The following is a 22,925-nucleotide window of genomic DNA, read 5'->3' as shown; positions in this document are numbered from 1 at the left end:
ACATACAATGGAATATTACTCAGCTATAAAAAGAAACAAAATTGAGTTATTTGTAGTGAGGTAGATGGACCTAGAGTCTGTCATACAGAGTGAAGTAAGTCAGAAAGAGAAAAACAAATATCATATGCTAACACATATATATGGAATCAAAAAAAAAAAAGGTTCTGAAAACCTAGGGGCAGGACAGGAATAAAGACACAGACGTAGAGAATGGACCTGAGGACACAGGGAGGGGTTAGGTAAGCTGAGACGAAGTGAGAGGATGGCACTGACATATATACACTACCAAATGTAAAACAGATGGCTAGTGGGAAGCAGCGCATAGCACAGGGAGATCAGCTCGGTGCTTTGTGACCACATAGAGGGCTGGGATAGGGAGGGTGGGAGGGAGACCGAAGAGGGAGGGGATATGGGGATATATGTATACACACAGATGATTCACTTTGTTATACAGCAGCAACTAACACAACAGTGTAAAGCAATTATACTCCGGTAAAGATGTTTAAAAAAAAAACACACAAAACCACATGATCATCTCAACAGATGCAGAAAAAGCATTTGATAAAATTCAACACCCATTCATGATAAATACTCACCAAAGTGAGTACAAAGGGAACATATCTCAACATAATAAAAGCTATTTATGATAAACCCACAGACAACATAATACTCAATGGTGAAAAGCTGAAAGCCTTCCAGCTGAATTGTGGAACAAGACAAGGATGCCCACTCTCACCACTTCTGTTCAACATAGTATTGCAAGTCCTAGCCACAGCAATCAGACAAGGAAAAAGAAAAAGGTATTCAAGTTGGAAGGAAAGAGGTAAAATTGTCATTGCATGCAGATGGCATGATACTCCATATAGAAAACCCTAAAGACTCCACACAACTATTAGAACTCATAAGTGAATTCAGCAGGGTAGCAGGATACAAGATTAACACAGAGACATCTGTTGCTTTTCATTACACTAACAGTGAAATATCAGAAAAAATGTAAAAAATCAATCTCTTAAAATTGCATCAAAAATAAAATACCTAGGCGTAAACCTGATGAAGGAGGTGAAAGACATATACTTTGAGAACTATAAAACACTGATAAAGGAAACTGAAGATAATTCAAAGAAATGGAAAGATATCCCATGCTCTTAGATTGGAATAATTAATATAGGTAAAGTGGCCATACTACTCAAAGCAATCTACAGATTTAACACAATACCTATCGAATTACCCATGACATTTTTCACAGAACTAGAACAAATCATCCTTAAATTAATATGGAGCCACAAAAGACCCAGAATTGCAAAAACAATCCTGAGGAAAAACAACAAAGCTGGGGGCATAACCCTCCCAGACTTCAGACAATACTACAAAGCTATAGTAATCAAAAGAGAATGATATTGGCACAAAAACAGACCCAAGGATCAATCGAACAGATGTGAGAGCCCAGAAATAAACACACACCTATGGTCAATTTTAGTATTTGACAAAGGAGGCAAGAATATACAATGGAGAAAAGACAGTCTCTTCAATAAGTGGTGCTAGGCAAACCGGACAGCTGCATGTAAAAGAATGAAATTAGAACATTCTCTAACACCATATACAAAAATAAATTCAAAATCAATTAAAGACCTAAATGTAAGACCAGATATTATAAAACTCCTAGGGAAAAACATAGGCAGAATACTCTTTGACATAAATCACAGCAATATTTTTTTTGCATCCGCCTCTTTAGAGTAATGGAAATAAAAAATATATATAAACAAATGGGGCCTAACTGGAAATAAAAAATATATATAAACAAATGGGGCCTAATTAAACTTAAAAGCTTTTGCCCAGCAAAGGAGACTGTAAACAAAATGAAAAGACAGCCTACTCACTGAGAGAAGTATCTGCAAATGATGGGACCAACAAGGGATTAATTTCCAAAATATACAAACAGCTCATGGAGCTGAATATCAAAAAAACGAACTAACAAGTCAAAAATGGACAGAAGACCTAAATAGACATTTCTCCAAGAAGACATACAGATGGCCAACAGGCACATGAAAAGATAGTCTACATCACTAATTATTAGAGAAATGCAAACCAAAACCACAGTGAGGTTATCACCTCTACCGGTCAGAACGGCCATCATCAAAAAGTCTACAAATAATAAATGCTGGAGAGGGTGTGGCGAAAAGGGAACCCTCCTACACTGATGGTGGGAATATAAATTGGTGCAGCCACTATGGAGAACAGTATGGAGGTTCTTTTAAAAACTAAAAGTAGGGCTTCCCTGGTGGCACAGTGGTTAAGAATCTGCCTGCCAATGCAGGGGACACGGGTTTGAGCCCTGTCCGGGAAGATCCCACAGGCCGCACAGCAACTAAGCCTCTGCACCACAACTACTGAGCCTGCGCTCTAGAGCCCGCGAGCCACAACTACTGAAGCCCACACGCCTGGAGCCCGAGCTGCGCAACAAGAGAAGCCACCACAACGAGAAGCCCGCACGACGCAATGAAAAGTAGCCCCACTCGCCGCAACTAGAGAAAGTCCGCAGGGAGCAACGAAGACCCAACGCAGCCATAAATAATTAAATAAATTTATTAAAAAAAAAAAAAGAGTTACCGTCTGGGGGACAAGAGGTGGGGAGGAGCAGAAATGACTCAGAGGTCTGGATGGAGAGGAACGACCAGAAGGTGCTGCTGTGGATAGAAACAAGGACGTCAGAGAGAAAGGGTTTGGGAGAAACAAAACCGCGTTCCCAGTGCAGGAGGCAGGTGGTGGCTCCTCTGTGTGTCACTTGACAGGATTAGAAACATCTCCCCGAGCCTCCTTCTCCCCTGGGGTCATCCATTCTGTGACAGCCCCACCAGCTCCGCTAGACAAGCAAGGCAGACAGTGGAGGAGCCCTCAGTGCTTCACCCGCTTCCACCTCACGTACAATGAACCCATCCGACAGCCCCCGCGAATCCGTGACCCTGGTCCAGCACCACAGGCAAGCTCGGCGGCAGACTCAGGAGGACTGGTTGGTGCAACCCAGCACCTGCTTCCCGGCTCTTCCACCCCAGGGCCTCACTCCCAGCTGAGGAATTTGATTCTCATGGCCCCAACCCGATCTACTGCAGGACCCTCCCCTAAAAATAATTCTTCCAGGGTCTCCACCTGCCTTCAAGTAAATTCCAAGTATCTGCAGCTGACATGCCCTGAGGCTGATGGTCAGAAGAAGCTGACCTCTCAGGACCAGCAAAGCTAACTCCTACCTCAAAGCAAGCTCATCCCAGTTAATCACCTCCCCTCCCAGACGCACACCTGAGTTGTCACCACACTTGTGTCTTCTCAAGGGGCCATCTCTGAGCCCATTAGGAAAACCACAGACCCCTTTCCAAACCACCCAGAAGTCTTCCTGATTCAGCCCACTGAACTGTGAATGTATTTTGTTGTAGGATTTGTGGAAGGGTCACATAAGAAAACCTAATAAACCACTTAGATACTGATCCACTCATCACCTAGTGGTCAAATTGCTGCTGGAGCCGTATCACTGTTTATCACCATCACGGTCCTCCTACAGTCCAGTCTCTACGGAGTGGCGACCATCTCAGCACAGCTGTGTGTTCATACCTTCCTTTCCTGAACATTACCCTCTTGTCTTAAGGATAAAATCCAGGCACACGTGCAGGGTGCACTAGATCCTGTGTGACCAGGGCCCAGCATCCCCTGAACCCCAGTGCTCAGAACAGCTCCCCCTCTTCCCGGCCCAGGGTGCTGGCCCCTCACCACTCCTGTGCTAACCTCTATCAGCCTGGGTCTCTCCTTCTCCAGAAGGCTCCCACACTCCCATCACAAGGTTGCTGGGCTTCCACCTGTCACTGTGCCTCACTGTCTTTCTCCTTCTGTACAACTGAACAAAACAAGACCCAAATTATTTATTGTCTAAATATGTATTGTCTGCTGTCATCATCAGAGCTCCATGAGTCCAGGGGAAGAATCCATCACCTTCACCAATGAATCTCATGTCTGGATATAGTAACTGCTCAATAAACGTTGGAAGGAAGGAACAAATTTTGCATTTTCAGCGTCTCGGGAAAGGGAAGGGGCTTCTCCAAGGTCACACAGGTTCTATGAAAAGCAAAATCAGAACTGGAACCAAGCAGTGCGCTGGGCGGTGCCACGCATGTGTCTCTTGCTTCCACAGTGTCTGGACTGAACAGACCCAGGGGCGCCCCTTCCTCCAGACTCTGACCACCCTCCAAGCTTTTTCCCAGTCACAGCCTTGGAATCACCCACTCCGCTCTCCTCGGCCTCCGGGACCAGCCAACACCATTTTCTGAGCTTAGCTCCTTACTGCCGACCAAGCGTGAGCTCCCAGACTCGTCACAATTACTCCGCCAGGTGGAGGCCGCCGGCACCCGCGTGGTAACGTGCATCTGCCGCTCTCCCACACCTACCTGTCCCTGCGCTTCTCTTTCGACCCGACGCAGCAGCTCGCGAGGGCGCGAGACATCGTTTCGCGAACCGGCCGAGGAGAAGCCGGAGGGCCCGAGCTCAGTGGAAAAGGCAAAAGCAGCGCTGTGGCCGCGCCCTCTTCCAGGACGTGCCGAAGCCGTCCCAGGAGCCGTGGGTAAAGCCCAGGACGCCATGGAAGCCGCCCGGCTGACGGAGAAGAACCTGCACCAGGCCCTGTGGGTCCGCAGGCCGTGGGTTCTGCCCGCGCAGACTCCACCTCTGGACTTCCGGGAGCCACTTCCTGGAGGAGCAGGTGAAGCTCATCAAGAAGATGGGCGACCGCCTGACCAACCTCCGCAGGCTGCTCGGCCCCCAGGCTGGGCTGGGCGAGTGTCTCTTCCAAAGGCTCAGCCTCAGGCACCCCCAGGAGCCCCTGGAGCCCAGCGGCCTGTGAGCCCCTCTGGGGTCAGGGCTTCTCCCTGAAGCCTCTCCCTGCAGCCACTGGGCAGCCTGTTACCCGCCCTGGAGCCCTCTCCGAGCCCTGGGCCAAAGAGAAACAATAAAGCTTTCTGCAGCAAAAAAAAAAAAAAAAGAATCGGAGCCAAAACTGGGCTGCTCCGAGGCCCTGCCCTGCATCCTCAACTTCCTGTCATGGGACGAGGGTCACTCTCTGTCTTTGGGTTTGGCCCAAGGAGAGGCAGAGTGCATGGGGTCTGGTGAGACCCAGATGTGGTCTGGAGGGTCCCAGAGCCTGCTGTCTCCCGGGCCCCATCCTGCAGGGAGAGCAGCGTGAGGCCCTGGGGGTGCTATTCCTCTTTCTGAGAGGCTGCTATGAAGGAACCCGTAACGTGTAACACAGAGCCTGCACCTTGTCGCCCCCGCGCGTCTGCCTGTCCTGCCGGCTCTGTGGACTGTAAGACACCAGCACGGCTGGGGACCACGGGAGGCACAGCCACGACCCCGACCCTCACTGCCCTTCTCTGCCTCGGTGAGCTTTGGGGAAGCGAGGGGGGAAGGGGCCCCTCTCCTCCCAGGTCTGAAGCGGAGAGACCCCAGGTCTAAGAAGGCTCGGGGGGCGGGCAGAACTTGGTGGGGAGGGCGGAAGTGCTCAGCCCCGGATCTGACCCCAGCACTCAGGGCCCAGACCAGGCCTGGAGCATGTACGATGCGTGCTGGGGGATGGGCGCGCACAGGGAACTCTCTCCCAGGGCTGAGTCGGTGCCCACGGAACCAGGTCCAGGCAGGTGAGTCCCCGCCAGACCTCCTGGTCATCTGGGGGGAACACAGCGGGTCTGGAATGATGGTGACCTGTCTGGGAGGGGCTGGGGAATGACAGCTGGGGAAACTGAGGGGAGAAGGGCACCCCTAACCCTTCAGGTCTGATCCCTTTCCAGGGGTCCTCCCCAAACCCTCCATCTGGGCTGACCCAGGTGTCACGGTCACCAAGGGAAGCCCTGTGACCAGCTGGTGTCCGGGCTCTCTGAGGGCTGATGTCTACCGTCTGTATAGAGAGAGGCCCTCCGGACTCTGGGAGGCCAAGGCCCCACAGGACTCCAGTGACAAGGCCAGTTTCCCCTTTGAATCCGCGAGCTCAAGCACTGCACGGCGGCATCAGTGTGTCTATCGCAGCAGGAAAGACAGGTCAGAGTGGAGTGACCCCCTGCCCCCGGTGGAGACAGGTAGGAGGGAGACCCGGGCCCCGCCCACTGCGGCGGCGTCCTTACAGGCAGGGGAGCAGAGCGTGGGCTCAGGGGGACGGCGTCTCCCCTCGCAGCCCACAGCTGCGGTGAGCGGGGTGAGGGTCCCCTTTGACCCAGCCCCTTCCCCGCCCTCAGGGGTGCGCAGAGCCCCTCCCCCTCAGCCCAGCCGCGCCCCCTGGTGGCCTCAGGAGGCAGCGTGTCCCTGGCACGCAGCTCCCGGTTTGCAGCGGGCACTCTGCACCTGCTGAAGGAGGGAGGAGCTGACCCGCCCGACACCGGACATCGAGGACCCATGGGAGGGGACAGGCCGTGTGCCCTGTGGGCCCCGGGAGCGCCTCCCGTGGGGGGACCTGCGGATGCTATGATTCTCCCAGCTCCCTGCACATGTGTGGTCACACCCCAGTGACCCTCTGCCTCTCCGGCTCACAGGTGAGGGCCCCCAGCCCCATCATCTCCTGGACCCCTGACCTGAGCCTTGTGCCCAGTGAGCCCTGGGGTGATGGGGGGTCAGGGGCAGTGGCCTCCTGGGGCAGAACCACTGGCGGGAGGCCTGGGAGGGACCAGGGAGAACTCCCACTGCAGCCCCAGTGAGCAATGTGGGGTGTGCGTGCCCCTCGGTGCCACTGTCCCTTCTCTGCAGGCGTGTGCAGGGAGCCCTCCCCCTCAGCCCAGCCGGGCTCGCTCGTGCTCCGTGGAGACAGCCTGACCGCTGGTGAGGAGCCCCTGTCCTGCCCCATGTCCTGACTGTCTGCTCAGGGTGCTGGGCCCAGGCTCACTCCTGGTGGAGATGGGGTCCTGGGAGGGGGTCCTAGAGCAGACACTGAGATAGGGCAGCGGTCCAGGGAGAGCGAGAAAAATGGAGCGCGTGCCGGGAGATAAGAGAGACCCACACAGAGGGGCTGGGAGCAGCTGAGAGGGGGTCACAGACAGGGTCCCTGGAGAGAGGATGGTGGTCCCTCAGCTCAGGGTCAAGGGTGTGTTGGGGGTGGCTCTCCACACATCCCGACCTTCCTCGCCCCCAGGAATGTACAGGACACCCTCCTCTCAGCCCAGCCGGGACCTCCAGCGCCCTGGGGAGAGAACACGACCCTGCAGTGTGGCTCTGAGGTCTGCTCCGATCCCCTCCATCTGTCCAAGGAGGGGTCACTCGCTCCTCCCCAGATCCTTCGTCTGCAGGACACGGCTCCACCCTCTCAGAACAACTTCACCTTGAGTCCTGTGACCTCAGCCCACAGTGGGACCTACACGTGCTACAGCTCACTCACACCTCCCCCTCCCTGATGTCACAGCCCAGCGACCCCTGGAGCTCCCAGTCTCAGGTGAGGAGCCCCCTCCCCATATCCATGGAGGAGCCAGCCCCTCGGCTCACAGCCCTGACCCAGGGGAGCTCTGAGCTGGAGGAGGAGAAGAGAGACACAGGGACGTCAGCCGCAGGCGGCCCCACCCCACAGAGGGATGGACAATACAGGGGGAGTCCCTCTCCCTCTACTCCACTCACCCCACCCCAGGGTCCAGGCAGTGCTAGGTGTGTGCAGAAGGGAGACAGAAGAGCGGAAGCTCTGAACTTTGAGGGAAGACATGGAGCTAAGAACAACATGAAGATCCAGACACACACCACATCCTCCTTCCGTCCTTGTTGCAGGAAGCATTTCGGGCCTGCAGGCTCTCACCCACATGCACGAACGCCATGTCTGCTGAGTAACAGAGTCCTCTTAGCCTAGAAGAGACAGTCTCCCCAGTCCTGGGCTGAACTTCTGTTAACCCTTCCCCACTAAACCTTTACAGAAGGGGCGCTTCCCACCGGACCTGGGGGTGGGCGTGGAGATGAAGGAAGGAGGGGGCTTCATGTCTCAAGTATAACTGAGGTCACTGGTGCCTACTGGGTGGTCATAGTGAGAAGAAATGCGTGAAGGGGAAGATGCCCAGCTGAGAGAGGGAGAAAAGAGCAGGCGCCCTCCCCGCCTCTGTCTGGGTGCTGATTTCAAGGAGCCCTTAGGGTCATCACGGCACCTATGGAATCAGCCCTACACTATGAAGGGCAGAGTGAAGGTGGCCTCTCATTTGCAGGTCAAGGGGGTGGTGGGATTCACTGGACAGCTGCATGTAAGGCATCAAATTAGAGCACTCCCTCACACCATATACACAAATAAACTCAAAATGCTTTAAAGACCTCAATGCAAGACATGACACTATAGGACTTCCCTGGTGGCACAGTGGTTAAGAATCTGCCTGCCAATGCAGGGGACACGGGTTCGAGCCCTGGTCTGGGAAGATCCCACATGCCGCAGAGCGGCTGGGCCTGTGAGCCACAACTACTGAGCCTGCACTCTAGAGCCCACGAGCCACAACTACTGAGCCCGCGTGCCACAACTACTGAAGCCCACACGCCTAGAGCCCGTGCTCTGCAACAAGAGAAGCCACCGCAATGAGAAGCCCGTGCACCACAGTGAAGAGCAGACCCCGCTCGCTGCAACTAGAGAAAGCCCGTGCACAGCAACGAAGACCCAACACAGCCAAAAATAAATAAATAAAATAAATAAATATTTTTAAAAAGACCTGACACTATAAAACTCCTAGAAGAGAACATAGGCAAAACACTCTTTGATATAAATTGTACCAATATTTTCATAGCCTTATTTATTTTTTTGACTGTCCTGCGCCTCTTGCAGGATATTACTTCCCCAACCAGGGCTTGAACCTGGGCCACGGCAGTGAAAGTGCTGAGTCCTAACCACTGGACCACTAGGGAACTCCGAATTGTACTAATATTTTCTTAAATCAGTCTCCCAAGGCAAAAGAAATTACAGCAAAAATAAACAAATGGGGCATAATCAAACTTAAAAGCTTTTGCACAGCAAAGGAAACCATCAACAAAATGAAGACACAACATACGCAATGGGGGAAAATATTTGTAAACGATACGACCAACATATACAAACTGCTCATATGACTCAAACTCAAAGAAATAAACAACCCAATCAAAAAATGGGCAGAAGAACTAAATAGACATTTTCCCAAAGACATACAGACAGCCAACAGGCACATGAAAAGATGCTCAACATTGTTAATTACTAGAGAAATGTGAAGCAAAACTACAACGAGGTATCACCACAGTACAGTCACCAGGGTTAACATCAAAAACTGCAAATAATAAATGCTGGAGAGGGTGTGGAGAAAAGGGAACCCTCCTACACTCTTGGTGGGAATGTACATTGGTGCAGCCACTGTGAAAAACAGTAAGGAGGATGCTAAAAAACCTCAAAATAGAGCTACCATACGATCCAGCCCGCTGGGCATATATCTGGAGAAAAACATAATTTGAAAAGATGCATGTACCTCAGTGTTCATAGCAGCACTATTTACAAGACAAGCCACATAGCCAAGACATGGAAACAACCAAAGTGCCCATCAACAGATGATGGATTAAGAAGATATGGTATATATATGTATGTGTATATATATACATATATATATACACATACATATATATACATAATGGAATATTATTCAGCCATAAAATGAAAATTGCCATTTGCAGCAGCATGGATGGAACTAGACAATATTATGTTTAGTTAAACAAGTCAGAGAAAGACACATATCATATGATATCACTTATATGTGAAAAATAATACAAAGAAATCTGTACACAAAATAGAAACAGACTCATAGACATAGTAAACAAAATTATGGTTACCAAAGGGAAGCGATAGGGGGCGAGATAGAAATTAAAAGTATGGGATTAACAGATGCAAACTACTATACGTGTAATAGATAAGCAACAAGGATTTACTGTATAGCACAGAAAATTATACCCAATATAATAACCTATAAAGGAATATAATCTGCAAATCACACACACACAAAAGAATCACTATGCTGTACACCTGAAAGTAACAATGTTGTAAATCAACTATACTTCAATTTTAAAAAGAAGTATAATTGATATGACATGACAGAAAATGAAAAAAAAGAACTACAGGCACCACAAATAGTCAAAGAATCTTGAAAAAGAACAAGCTGGAGGCATCACTGCCTGATTTCAAAATATACTACAGAGATATAGTATTAAAACAGTATGGTAATAGAAAAAAACAAACAGATATATAGACCAACGGAACAGAATCAAAATCCTAGAAATAAACCGACACGTGTATAGTCAACTAATATTTGACATGAGAGTCAAGAGTACACAATGGGTAAAGGACAGTCTCTTCAATAAATGGTGTTGGTCATATATACAATGGAATATTACCCAGCCATAAACAGAAAAAAAATTGAGTTATTTGTAGTGAGGTGGATGGACCTAGAGTCTGTCATACAGAGTGAAGTTAAGTCAGAAAGTGTAAAACAGATACCGTATGCTAACACATATATATGGAATCTAAAAAAATAAAATCGTTCTGAAGAACCTTAGGTTCTGAAGAACCTAAGGTCACATACGTAGAGAATGGACTTGAGGACATGGGGAGGGGGAAGGGTAAGTTGGGACGAAGTGAGAGAGTGGCATGGACATATATACACTACTAAATGTAACATAGATAGCTAGTGGGAAGCAGCCGCATAGCACAGAGATCAGCTCGGTGCTTTGTGACCACCTAGAGGGGTGGGATAGGGAGGGTGGGAGGGAGACGCAAGAGGGAGGAGATATGGGGACATATGTATACATATAGCTGATTCACTTTCTTATAAAGCAGAAACTAACACACCATTGTAAAGCAATTACACTCCAATAAAGATGTTAAAAATAAATAAATAAATGGTGTTGGAAAAAATGGTATATTGACATGCAAAGCATGTCATTAGACCTTTCCTTATCATACCTCTACTTTTTTGTGATTAGAACATTTACGATTTACCCTCTTAACAACTTTCAAGTATATACTACATTATTGTTAATTATAATCACAATGCTGTGCATTAGATCCCCAGAACTTACTCATCCTCTACGTGGAAGCTAGAAGAACTGTAGTTTGTTAATTTTGCCTGCTGTATTATATACTGGAAACATCCTTGTAGTATTTTATTGTCTATATGTGCAAGTTTTTCTAGGTTTTATATGGGAAGAATCTCCTGGGTGGCATAAACATATTTGAAAATCTAAGGGATAATGATACATTTCTCATTTAATTAACTGTCTTATTTTGTATAACCGGAAACAATGTGGAGTAATTCCTTTTGTCCCAGACCTTCACTAACACTTGTTATTGTCAGACTTTAAAACAGTTTGCTAGTCTCACATTCAAGATTTTGAATTCTTAGATTAAAATTTTCCCAAAGAAATCTCCAGGCCTGAATGGTTTTACTTGCAAATTATAGAAAACATGTAAAAACAATAATATCAATTCTACTCAATCTCTTCTGGAAACGAGATGAGGAGGAAATGTTGTATTAATTTATGAGGCCAGACCAACTCTCATAGTAAAAGTAAACAAAATGAAAACAAAATAAAACAAAAATTTGCAGGCCAGTCTCCCTCATAAGCATAAACACAAACGTCTTCAACAAAATATTAGCAAATCAAATTTAACAACATACTTTTAAAATACCACACCACATCCAAGTGGGGCTTATCCCAGGAATGCAACATTGGCTTGATATTCAAAAATCAAGCAACCATATTATTTGTCTAAAAAATGAAAAACCACATGATCCTATCAACAGATACAGAAAAAAGACTTGGTAAAATCCAACCTCCATTCATGATTAAAGATACAATAAAACAAAACTCTTGGCACTCTAGTATTGAAGGGCACTTCCTCAGTCGGACACAGGACCCCTACGAAAGCCTACAGAGAACATCATACTTAATGGTGAAAGACTAAATTTAGCTGGAGAATATGGAGGAGGGAGGTGGAGACAAGTACGCTTAGCTCAAGAAAGAACTCTCATCTGTCAAATGGGGTGGCCTTGAAAGGCACTTTTCTTCCAGCTTAGAGCTATCCTCCCTGTGGCCATCAGAGGGCACATGAGAGACACGGCAGAGTCTGTCCTTGGACTAAGACCCTGTTCAGAACGAGGCACACCCTAGAACTTCTCGTTGAACAGGGGCATTATTTCCCCCAAATGAGTATCTGCCCTCAGGAAAAGCCAGGTGAGTCCAGGAGAGACTATGCACCCAGCTGGTCCAGCAGAGCATCTTAAAGACACTTCAGTTACAGTCCTCACACCTGTTTTCCCCTGAGCCTCTTTGCTGGTTATATGAACTTCCCACATAAAGCAGTAGCTCCCACAGCTCTGCACGTCATAGCACAAGAGACTTCAAGGAGATCAATCTCAGTAAAAAGCACTGGACTGGGAGTGTGAACCATCTGGTTCTTGTAAGAGAATCACCTGTTGGCATGCTGAATGTGAATAAATCACATGTGCTCTTTCAGGGAGTTTCATCCTTGTTTTTGTTTTGTTTTTTTTAAAGTAAATATTCTTCCACAAAGTAACTGGGAGGCTTACAAGAGATGACACATGGGTTATAAAATACAAAATATAATTACTATTATTAAGTATTTGCATCTCTTGAGACAGTAGTCCACCAAATCTCACTAAGAGCCAAGAGCTTCGATGCATTTCTATCCCTAAATATGGATACTCAAAGGGCTACAGATTCCCTGGAAGGTCAATTAGAAATAAATGTACCCCAGGGAAAGATATACTGTGTTCTTGGATTGGAAGACTCAATATTGTAAAAATGACCACACTACCCAAGGCAATCTACAGATTCAGTGCAGTCCCTATCAAATCACCAATGGCATTTTTCACGGAGAAAGAACAAAAAATATCTTCATTTGTATGGAAACACAAAAGACCCCGAATAGCCAAAACAATCGTGAGAAAGAAGAACGGAGCTGGAGGAATCACACTCCCTGATTTCAGACTATACTATGAAGCTACAGTCATCAAAACACTATGGTACTGGCACAAAAGCAGACTCATAGATCAATGGAACAGAATAGAGAGCCCAGAAAAAAACCCACACACTTATGGTCAATAAACCTATGACAAAGGAAGCAAGAATATACAATGGAGAAAAGATAGTCTCTTCAATAAGTGGTGCTGGGAAAACTGGCAGCTCCATGCAAAAGAATGAAACTTAAGATTCTCTAACACCATATACAAAAATAAACCCAAATGGATTAAAGACCTAAATGTAAGACCGGATACTATAACACTCCTAGAGGAAAGTATAAGCAGAACACGCTTTGACATAAATTGCAGCAATATTTTTGGGGATCCATCTCCTAAAGTAATAGAAGTTTAAAAAATAAACAAATGGGAACAAATTAAACTTAAAACTTTTGCACAGCAAAGGAAACCATAAACAAAACGAAAAAACAACCTAGGACTGGGAGAAAAATATGCAAACAATGCTAAGGACAAGGGATTAATTTCAAAAATATACAAACAGCTCATACAGCTTAATATATTAAAAAAAACTCAATTAAAAACTGGACAGAAGACCTAAATAGACATTTCTCCAAAGAAGACATACACAAAGCCAAGAGGCGCGTGAAAAGATGTTCAACATCACTAATTATTAGAGAAATACAAATCAAAACCACAGTGAGGTATCACCTCACACTGGTCAGAATGGCCATCATCAAAAATCTACAAATAATAAATGCTGGAGAGGGTGTGGAGAAAAAGCAACCTTACTACATTGTTGCTGGGAATGTAAATTGTTGCAGCCACTATGGAGAACAGTGTGAAGGTCACTTAAAATCTAAAAACAGAGTTACCATATGATCCTGCAACCTCACTCTTGGGCATATATCTGGAAAAAACTCTAATTCGAAAACATACATGCACCCCAATGTACCTAGCAGCATTATTTACAGTAGCCAAGATGTGGAAGCAACCTTAATGTCCATCGACAGATGGATAAAGAAGATGTGATATATGTATAATGGAATATTACGTAGCCATAAAAAGAATGAAATAATGCCCTTTGAAGCACCATGAATGGACTTAGAGATTATCATACTAAGTGAAGTATGTCAGAAAGAGAAAGACAAATATCATGTGATTTCACTTATATGTGGAATCTTAAAACATGATACAAATAGACTTATTTATAAAACAGAAATACACTCACAGACAGACAAAACAACCTTATGGTTACCAAAGGGGATAAAGGGGGAAGGGATCAATTAGGAATCTGGGATTTGCAGATACACACTACTTTACATAAAATAGATAAACAACAAGGACCTACTGTATACCACAGGGAACCATGCTCAATATCTCATAAAAATCTATGACGGAAAGAATCTGAAAAAGAATATGTATATATAAGTGAATTACTTTGCTATACACTTGGAACTAATGCAACATTGTAAATTAACTATACTTCTATTTAAAAAAAAAAAAGTAATTTTGCCCCCACTAGGGTGAGGGAGAGCCCTAGTCCCCTTGAGTGGAGGGTGCCCTGTTGTCTAGGTCTGTGGTCTCTTCTTCAAGTGCTGCCTAATGGCATTCTCATTTCTCTCATTAGAAACTGTGACCGATATCTGTTTAGTCTTCTCATTTTATTTCCTGTGTAGATTAGCTATTGCTTCTATTTTTCCATTTCTGGTCTCACTAGGATGCATTCTAGAAAAATTAATCAACGTTTTAGGCAAGATGGCAGAACAGGAAGTCCCAGCTCTCGTCCCCGCACATAAACACTGATAAAACGACGGTATTTGGGGAAAATAAATTTTATGCGAACTGCAGGATCCAGTTAGCAAGGTGCAACACCTGGAATGAGCATAGAACGAAGAAAAACCACTTTGAAAGGATAAAAGGAGCAGTTCCCTCCCCCTGTCCCCCCTCCCCCAAGCTGGCACCCTCAGCGCTGAGAGGCTCCTCCCTCCAGGCCAGCGGGAGTGAAGCTGCACCCACATCCCCAGGCTCCGGGCACTGCCTCAGAGACCTCCTGGCCTCTCACCTCACTCAGAGCCCGAGGCCACAGGCCCACGTGGGGGCAGCAAAGAAGGAAGAGAGGGACAGGCGCTCTAGTAGCCGGCAGAGCCTGGCAGGATGGAGAGGAGGACGGATCCTGAGACTTCTCCCTCAGGAGGAGGAAAATGGAGCCCGCCCCCAACCCCCGCGGTCCCCTGCACTCCTCCAGGGGAAGGGGGGACACGGTGAAGGCACACAACTCGGAATCCTTTCCCCAGGAGGGAGGGATGTGGAGCTTGCACGTCCACAGAACACGTTTGAGAGGCTCCAGAATCTCTAACTGGGCTGATCTGCAAAATCCGACCATAACGACTGGAACAGGTGGCTGTTTCTTCCAACGCACAGACACCAAAGCAAAGCTATAAGACACACGAAGAATCAGGGAATGTGACACTGCCGAAGGCAAAACATAAACCGTAAAAGATGAAGATCTATCAGTTGCCTAATTGTTCAAAATAACTGTCTTAAAGAAGCTCCGTGAACTATCTTCCACAAGGGTGCCAAGAACACACAATTGGGAAAGGATAGTACTTTCAATAAATGGTGCTGGGAAAACTAGACACCCACATGCAGAAGAATGAAACTAGACGCTCAAGCTCACACCAAATATAAAGTCAAGTCAAGATGGATCAGAGACTTAACCATAAGGCCTGAAACCATAAAACTACAAGAAGAAAGCATAGGGGAAAAGCTTCTTGATGTGAGTTTGGACAATGGTTTTTTGGATATGACACCAAAAGCACAGGCAACAAAGACAAAAATAGACAGGGGGATTGCATCATATTAAAAGCTTCTACACAGCAAAGGAAACAGACAACAGAGTGAAACTGGCAACGTGTAGAATGGGAGAAGATATTTGCAAACCATGTATCTGATAAGGAGCTACTTGTCAAAATATGCAAGGAGCTCACACAACTCAATGCAAAGTAGTAACAACCCAATTTAAAAAACAGGTAAAGGACCTGAATAGGCATTTCTCAAAAGAAGACGTCCCGATGGCCAAACAGCACATGAAAAGCTGCTCAACATCACTAATCCTCAGGGAAACACAAATCAAAACCACAGTGAGATATCACCTCACACCTGTTAGAATGGCTGTTATGAAACAGACAAAAGATAACAAGTGTCGGGCTTCCCTGGTGGCGCAGTGGTTAAGAATCCACCTGCCAACGCAGGGGACACGGGTTCGTGCCCCGGTCCGGGAAGATCCCACATGCCTCGGAGCAACTAAGCCCGTGAGCCAGAACTACTGAGCCTGTGCGCCACAACTACTGAGCCTGCGCTCTAGAGCCCGCGAGCTACAACTACTGAAGCCCGCGCGCCTAGAGCCTGTGCTCCACAACAAGAGAAGCCACTGCAATGAGAAGCCCGCGCACCGCAAGGAAGAGTAGCCCCCGCTCACCGCAACTAGAGAAAGCCCGCGCACAGCAATGAAGACCCAGCGCAGCCAAAAATAAATAAATTAAATAAGTTAATTTTTTAAAAAGATAACAAGTGTTGGCAAAATTGTGGAGAAAAGAGAACCCCATGCATTGTTGGTGGGAACGCAAATCGGTGCAGCCACTGTGGAAAACAGTATGGAGTTTCCTCAAAAAATTAAAAATAGAACTACCTACCATATGAGCCGGCAATTCCACTTCCGGGTATATATCCAAAGCAGATGAAACCACGATCTCAGAGAGATATCTGCACTCCTATGTTCACTGCAGCCTTATTCACATTAGCCAGGATATGGATACAACCTCAATGCCTGTCGAAAGATGAAGAGATATAGAAAATGTGAGATACGCACGCACGCGCGCACACACACACTGGAATATTATTCAGCCTTTAAAAAGAAGGGCATCCTTCCGTTTGGGAAACGTGGATGAAGCTGGAGGACATTATGTGAAGTAAAATAAGCCAGACACAGAAAGACAAATACAGCCCGAGCTCACTTCCCTGGGGGATCTAAAATAGTCAGACTCATAGAAACACAGGAGAATGGTAGTTGCCAGAGGCTGGGAAAGGGGTCAATGGGGAGAAGCTGGTCACGGGGAACAAAGTTTCAGTTACGCAGTCGAGTAACTTCTGGAGATGTGATGTACAGTGATGTGACTACAGTTCACAATATTCCATTGTAGACTTGAAATTTGCTTACAGGATAGACCTTAAGTGTTCTCACCACACACACACTCACACACAAATGTTCAGTATGTGAGGTCGTGGATATGCTAATTAGCTTAATTGTGGTGATTATTTCACAAGGTAAGTGTATAGAAAAACATCAAGTGGGACTTCCCTGGTGGTCCGGTGGTTAAGAATCCACCTTCCAATGCTTGGGACGCAGGTTGGATCCCTGGTCAGGGAACTAAGATCCCACATGCCACGGGGCAACTAAGCCCCTGAGCTGCAGCTACTGAGCCCGTGCACTCTGGAGCCTGCGCGCGCAACGAAAGATCCCGCCTGCCACAGCGAAGATCCTGCGGGCCACAACGAAGACCCAACACAGCCAAATAAATGAGTAAATAAATAAATAAATGAATAAATGTTTTTTTAAAAAATAAAAACATTAAGTTGTACATCTTAAATATATACAATTTTTGTTACTTATATCTCAATAAAGCTGAAAATTTTTTCTTTCATTTAATTACACCAAGCACATTGGTAGTTACTCCATTTCTAATTTTAGGCAGTTACTCCCATGTTAACATATATATTTACATTTTTATTTCTAAACAACTATGCATTCTCCTCCTCCATTAGAGAAGACAACGTTCTCATTATACTTTACCTGAAATATGGGTACTCTATATACGTGTATGTGCATGTGCACATCTGTGTGTGTGTGGGCACACGTGTGGGTGCATCTGTGGGTGTGTGTACAAGTTGTGTTTGTTAATTTTTCAGTGCTTTTTTTTACTATTTTTTTCTCATGTTACATCTCACTTTCTCCATTACATCTCTTAGTATTCCTTTCACTGAGTGTGAAAATAGTAAAATATCTAAGAACTTGCGTCTCTGGAAATGCCTTCTTTCACTCTCATTCTCTTTATCAAGTTACTTGAAAACATTTCTTATTTCAAACTAAGTGTGTGACTCAACTACTAGGAGAGGAACATACATGTGATGCGTAAGGGATCCATCCCCGCCAGAACCCTCCTTATCTCTCAGGAAGACGCAGCCTGACGTGGTGGGCTTAGCGGAATGGACACAGCACCCACAGGTCAGATGTGGTGCCTGGAATCTCCTCGTATTTAGGGATTTACCCTCTGATGAGCCTTTCACTTTTGTCCCTTAAAAATAATTTGGCTCACTGTAAAATTCTTCCCAATTAATTCCCTGAAGGTATTTCTCCAGTATCTTCTGGCATCGCCTTTTGGTAGGGGGTAGTCTGGTCCCAATGAGCTTGTCATTCTCTTAATGGTAATTTGTATTTTCTACAGGAAGTAGTTTCAGGTCATTTGTAAGGCCCCAGAACACTTGTCCTTGATTTTTTTCAGTTTAAATTTACACAAAATAGAATTAACCATTTTGAAGTGTACAGTTCAGTCTGAGATACTTTTTTTTTAAATTTAACCTTCATTTTCTTAATTTACCATGAAGGGTCAAGATACAGATGTCACTTTTAAATACATGCGTCCTAGCACGTAGTTGGCCTGTCCGCATCTCTGAAAAATGTTCAATTCTGTATTTCTTTGGCCGTTGTTATACGTCATGACCTTTCCTTCTGACACTTACAATAGATATGACGTTGGCCCTCCTCACTCTATTGCCCAAGTATCTTGAATTTCCATTTCTGCTCTCTCTAACCTTCATTCTGGAACATTTCCTCAATATTGTATTCAATTTCATAACTGGTCCCTCAGCTGTCTTGTCCTTGATGGGATGACATTTGTTAAGGTGCTGATTCTACTGGATGTGTCATCTTTACCTGTTCTAACTCTTTTCAATAACTGCCAGTTCTTCTATACAATAATCCATATGGCTGGCTGCCTTTATTTTTCAGATATTTAAACACGCTTAGTTTAAATCGACTGTCATATTTTCCTACTGATTCTGTTTTTCATATTTTTATTTCAGCAAAGTCACTAATTGCGTTGTTATACAATCAAGGTATTCACATCCAGTACATTCTATGTATTTTTTTCACCTCTTTATTGGTTTCCTGCTGACTCTATTTCCTTGCCTAGGACACCCCCATTCGTCAGCAGACGGCTGTCCGTAGCACTGTCGTCATTACTAGGGTCACCGTGATGTCCGTGCCTGTTAAAGGCTCTCCCCTCACGCCCCGACCTTTCCTAGAAGGCTTCTCCCAGGGCTGTCCTGGGGGCGGGCTGACCAGGGACACTGCTGCCCCTGCTCCTGCCCCGTGCTGCCCACCGGCTCAGACTTAGCATCTGCTCACAGCTGTGCCCTCAGGGATGGCCCAATGGGACCCTCACACTCTCACGAGGGTGGACGCCCATGGCTGACAATCGTGGACTGAGTCTCTTTCATGCCCCACAGGGGAGGTGGCTCAAAGCTGACCACGGGCTTGGGGCAGTGAGCAGAGCTGTCCCAGTACCCGTCCAGACACGCGGGGAAGTGGGGCCGCAGCTTCAGCCCTCACCGGAGCCCTGACCCCTCCCCGCCTGTGACGACCTGGGTCCCTCTCTCTGTCCCCACAGGTGGGAACCTCCTCCCTATGAGCCCCTGATGATCCCGGCCAGCGGGGGCCTCTCAGCCTAGTTCCCTCTTCTTTGCTCTGGTTCCCTCTCCGTTTGGGGAACTTTCTCTTCTTCTGCATGTGTCTGTGGGTACGTGTTTCAGAAATATTCCCAACAGCATTTCTCCGTGTTAGGAGCAGAGGAGGCTCTCGGGTGGCGCCACAGTCACCCACTTTGCGTGGAGTCTGAGCCCAGGACCCTTTCACGTCCCGCCCGCTCCTGCGTCACCTGCTCCGGAAATTAACAGTGATGATCCTGCAGTGAACCTGTCACCACTGAGCTCACAGCCACTCTGAGGAGGGGGCTCCTGACAACATGCAGAGGAGGAAACTCAGGCTCGGGAAGGGCACTGCCCTCGCGGTTACAAGAGCAGGGGGCACAGATTTAAACAGAGGCGTTTTCCTTCAACGTGAGACCTCTAACTCACGTCAACGTCCCCTAAGCTTCCAGGCAGGATGGCAGGATGGGGAGGAGAGCCCTGTCCAAGGATCAAGGGCCACCGAGCAGGCAGGAACGACTCAGGGCTTCTTCCCAGGAAGGTGGGTGGACGCTGTTCCAAGAAAAAGGGAGAAGTCCCTGAAGGGGGCTGAGATAGAAAGCAAACCCACACTCTGGGGCCAGGGGAGCAGGCATGTTTCCTTCCTTATTTCCCTGAACTTCTCTGTGCTCTTTGCCACGTTGACCTCCACGGAGCTGTAGGCAGACGTTAAACGTGTGTCTCTGCTGATCTGAGCTCTGCGGTGCAGCAGGAACCTGCATCCTCCCTGAAGCACCGCCAGGGCCTGGGTGACCCCTGTCCACGGTGAGGACCCCACAGGGACGTGCTGATGGACGGGCTGAGGACGAAGGAGACCCAACGGGGAGGCTCTGAGAGGGAAGGACGTGCCCGGGTCACCCTCACCTGGAAGAGGTGTCTCAGGAAAACACTGGGTGTGTCATGGGAAAGACAGCCAGGCTGTCATGGAGAGGCAGTTCCCCTTCCTGTGGGGCTGCTGACGTGACAGCCCCGTGACGGGAGGACCAGCCTCCCAGAGGACACACCCTGTGGGTCTGTCTGTCCTGTGGGCACCGTGCTCTCCTCCGTCTGCACCGCCCGGACCACAGGGACGAGACGCCATGACCCCCAGCCTCACGGCCCTGCTCTGCCTCGGTGAGATGGAGGCGGGAGGGGAAGCCCTAGTCAGGGAACGACCCCTCCCCACAGCCAGGCTGCGCTGTCAGGAGGCCCCAGGACGCAGCAGGCTCAGGGGCAGGAGAGGCGCTGCTCAGGATTCAGGGCAAATCTCTCACAGGGGTCTCTCTTCCAGGGCTGAGTGTGGGCCTGGGCGCCCAGGTGCCGGCAGGTGAGTCTGTCCCCAGGTGTCCGAGCTCCCTCCTGCACATGGGGACAAGGGGCAATGCGGACGGGGGACAGCAGCTCTGGGCTGAAGGAGGGGGAGTCGGGGAGGTTGGGGCTGAGAGCTGGGGACCTGGGGGTGAGGATGTCTTGTGACCCAGCCTCTGATGTCCTTCCAGGGACCCTCCCCAAACCCAGCATCTGGGCTGAGCCAGGCTCTGTGATCCCCTGGGGGAGCCCCGTGACCATCTGGTGTCAGGGGACCCTGGGGGCCCAGGAGTTCCGTCTGGATAAAGAGGGAAGCTCAGCTCCCTGGTACAGAGAGCTCCCACTGGAGCCCGGGGACAAGGGCAAGTTCTCCATCTCATACATGACACAGTCCGACGCAGGGAGATATCACTGTTCCTATCACAGCCCCGCTGGCTGGTCAGAGCGCAGTGACCCCCTGGATCTGGTGGTGACAGGTGAGAGGACACTCGGGGGTCCCGGCCTCAGGCTCTGCCCTCAGGAAGGGGGTCTGCTCTCAGGGGTGTGTCCCTCTCACAGCCCAGCCCTGGGGGAGGCGAGGGGGTGTGCGCCCCATTTCACAAGCTCCCTCCTTCTCTCCTAGTGGCCCACAGCAAACCCACCCTCTCAGCCCTGCCGAGCCCTGTGGTGACCTCGGGAGGGACTGTTACCCTCCAGTGTGGCTCATGGCAGGGATGGGACGGGTTCATTCTGACTAAGGAAGGAGAACCCAAGTCCTCCTTGACCCTGGATGCACAGCGACGCCCCTATCGGCAGACCCGGGCCCTGTTCTCCGTGGGTCCCGTGACCCCCAGTCACAGGTGGATGTTCAGATGCCAAGGCTTTAACAGGCACACCTACCTGGTGTGGTCAGACCCCAGTGACCCCCTGGAGCTCCTGGTCTCAGGTGAGGAAGTCCCACCCTGGCCTCACGCACTTTCTGAGGCACGAGACAGATTATTAGATGCTTTTCTCCCAGGATGGCCCAGATGAGAGGGTGGGGTGAGGGGGGAGTGGGGCGCACAGGACAGAGACACAGAGTGTGAGCGACAGGGAGGCCTGGGGACCAGGACGGGAGAAGGGGCTTCATGGGAGGAACCAGCCCCTGCAGCCCCGGGCTGCTCTTCCCCCAGGTGTGTCTGGGAAGCCCTCCCTCCTGACCCCGCAGGGCCCTGTCGTGGCCTCTGGACGGAGCCTGACCCTCCAGTGTCGCTCTGACGTCGGCTATGACAGATTCGCTCTGTCCCAGGAGGGGAGACAGGCCCTCGCCCAGCGCCCTGGCCGGCAGCCCCAGGCTGGGCTCTCTCAGGCCGACTTCCCCCTGGGCCCGGTGACCTACACCCACGGGGGCCGGTACACATGCTACGGTGGACACAACCTCTCCTCCGAGTGGTCGGCCCCCAGTGACCCCCTGGACGTCCTGGTGGCAGGTGAGGAGCCGGCGGGTCAGTCAGGGACCCAGACTCTGCACAGGCCCTGCCGGGGGAGCCCCAGGTGGTGATGCTGGGACCAGGCGTGAGGGGTCCCCAGGGAGGGAGGGGGAGAGACACAGAGAGACGGGGGTGGGCAGGGAGAGGGAGAGACTCAGAAAACAGAGACAGACAGAAAAGAGGGGCCTCAGGGAGGCCCTGCTGAGTCACAGTTCAGAACCAGGGGGGCGGGCAGCCCCTCACCCCCCTTCCTCTCTCTAGGATCGTTCCCTGACACGCCCTCCCTCTCGGTGCAGCCGGGCCCCGTGGTGGCCTCAGGAGAGAACGTGACCCTGCTGTGTCAGTCAGGGAGCACAAGGGAAACTTTCCTTCTGTCCAAGGAGGGGGCAGCCCGTCCCCCACTGCG

The 22,925-nt window shown here is 48.8% G+C and overlaps 1 protein-coding gene and 1 long non-coding RNA gene across 2 annotated transcripts in view; one reads left to right on the top strand and one right to left on the bottom strand.

Annotated features, from left to right (window-relative positions):
- LOC129391439 (uncharacterized) overlaps positions 1–22,925 on the bottom strand; it is a 52,457-nt gene that overhangs the window by 14,426 nt on the left and 15,106 nt on the right. The window contains exon 2 of the long non-coding RNA XR_008615592.1: positions 16,676–16,809. This is a non-coding gene — a long non-coding RNA (uncharacterized lncRNA). The remainder of the gene's footprint in view (positions 1–16,675; positions 16,810–22,925) is intronic.
- The window catches only part of LOC102984410 (leukocyte immunoglobulin-like receptor subfamily B member 3), a 20,911-nt gene continuing 18,437 nt past the window's right edge, over positions 20,452–22,925 (top strand). The window contains exons 1-4 of the mRNA XM_055079202.1: positions 20,452–20,897; positions 21,055–21,090; positions 21,263–21,547; positions 21,694–21,910. Coding sequence (XP_054935177.1) covers positions 20,864–20,897; positions 21,055–21,090; positions 21,263–21,547; positions 21,694–21,910 — 572 coding nt within the window. The 5' untranslated portion in view covers positions 20,452–20,863. The remainder of the gene's footprint in view (positions 20,898–21,054; positions 21,091–21,262; positions 21,548–21,693; positions 21,911–22,925) is intronic.

Source organism: Physeter macrocephalus, chromosome 17 (genome assembly GCF_002837175.3).
Source record: "Physeter macrocephalus isolate SW-GA chromosome 17, ASM283717v5, whole genome shotgun sequence".
Taxonomy (NCBI): Eukaryota; Metazoa; Chordata; class Mammalia; order Artiodactyla; family Physeteridae; genus Physeter; species Physeter macrocephalus.
The sequence above is the reverse complement of the archived record's forward strand: the minus strand, read 5'-3'. Positions and strand labels throughout refer to the sequence as shown.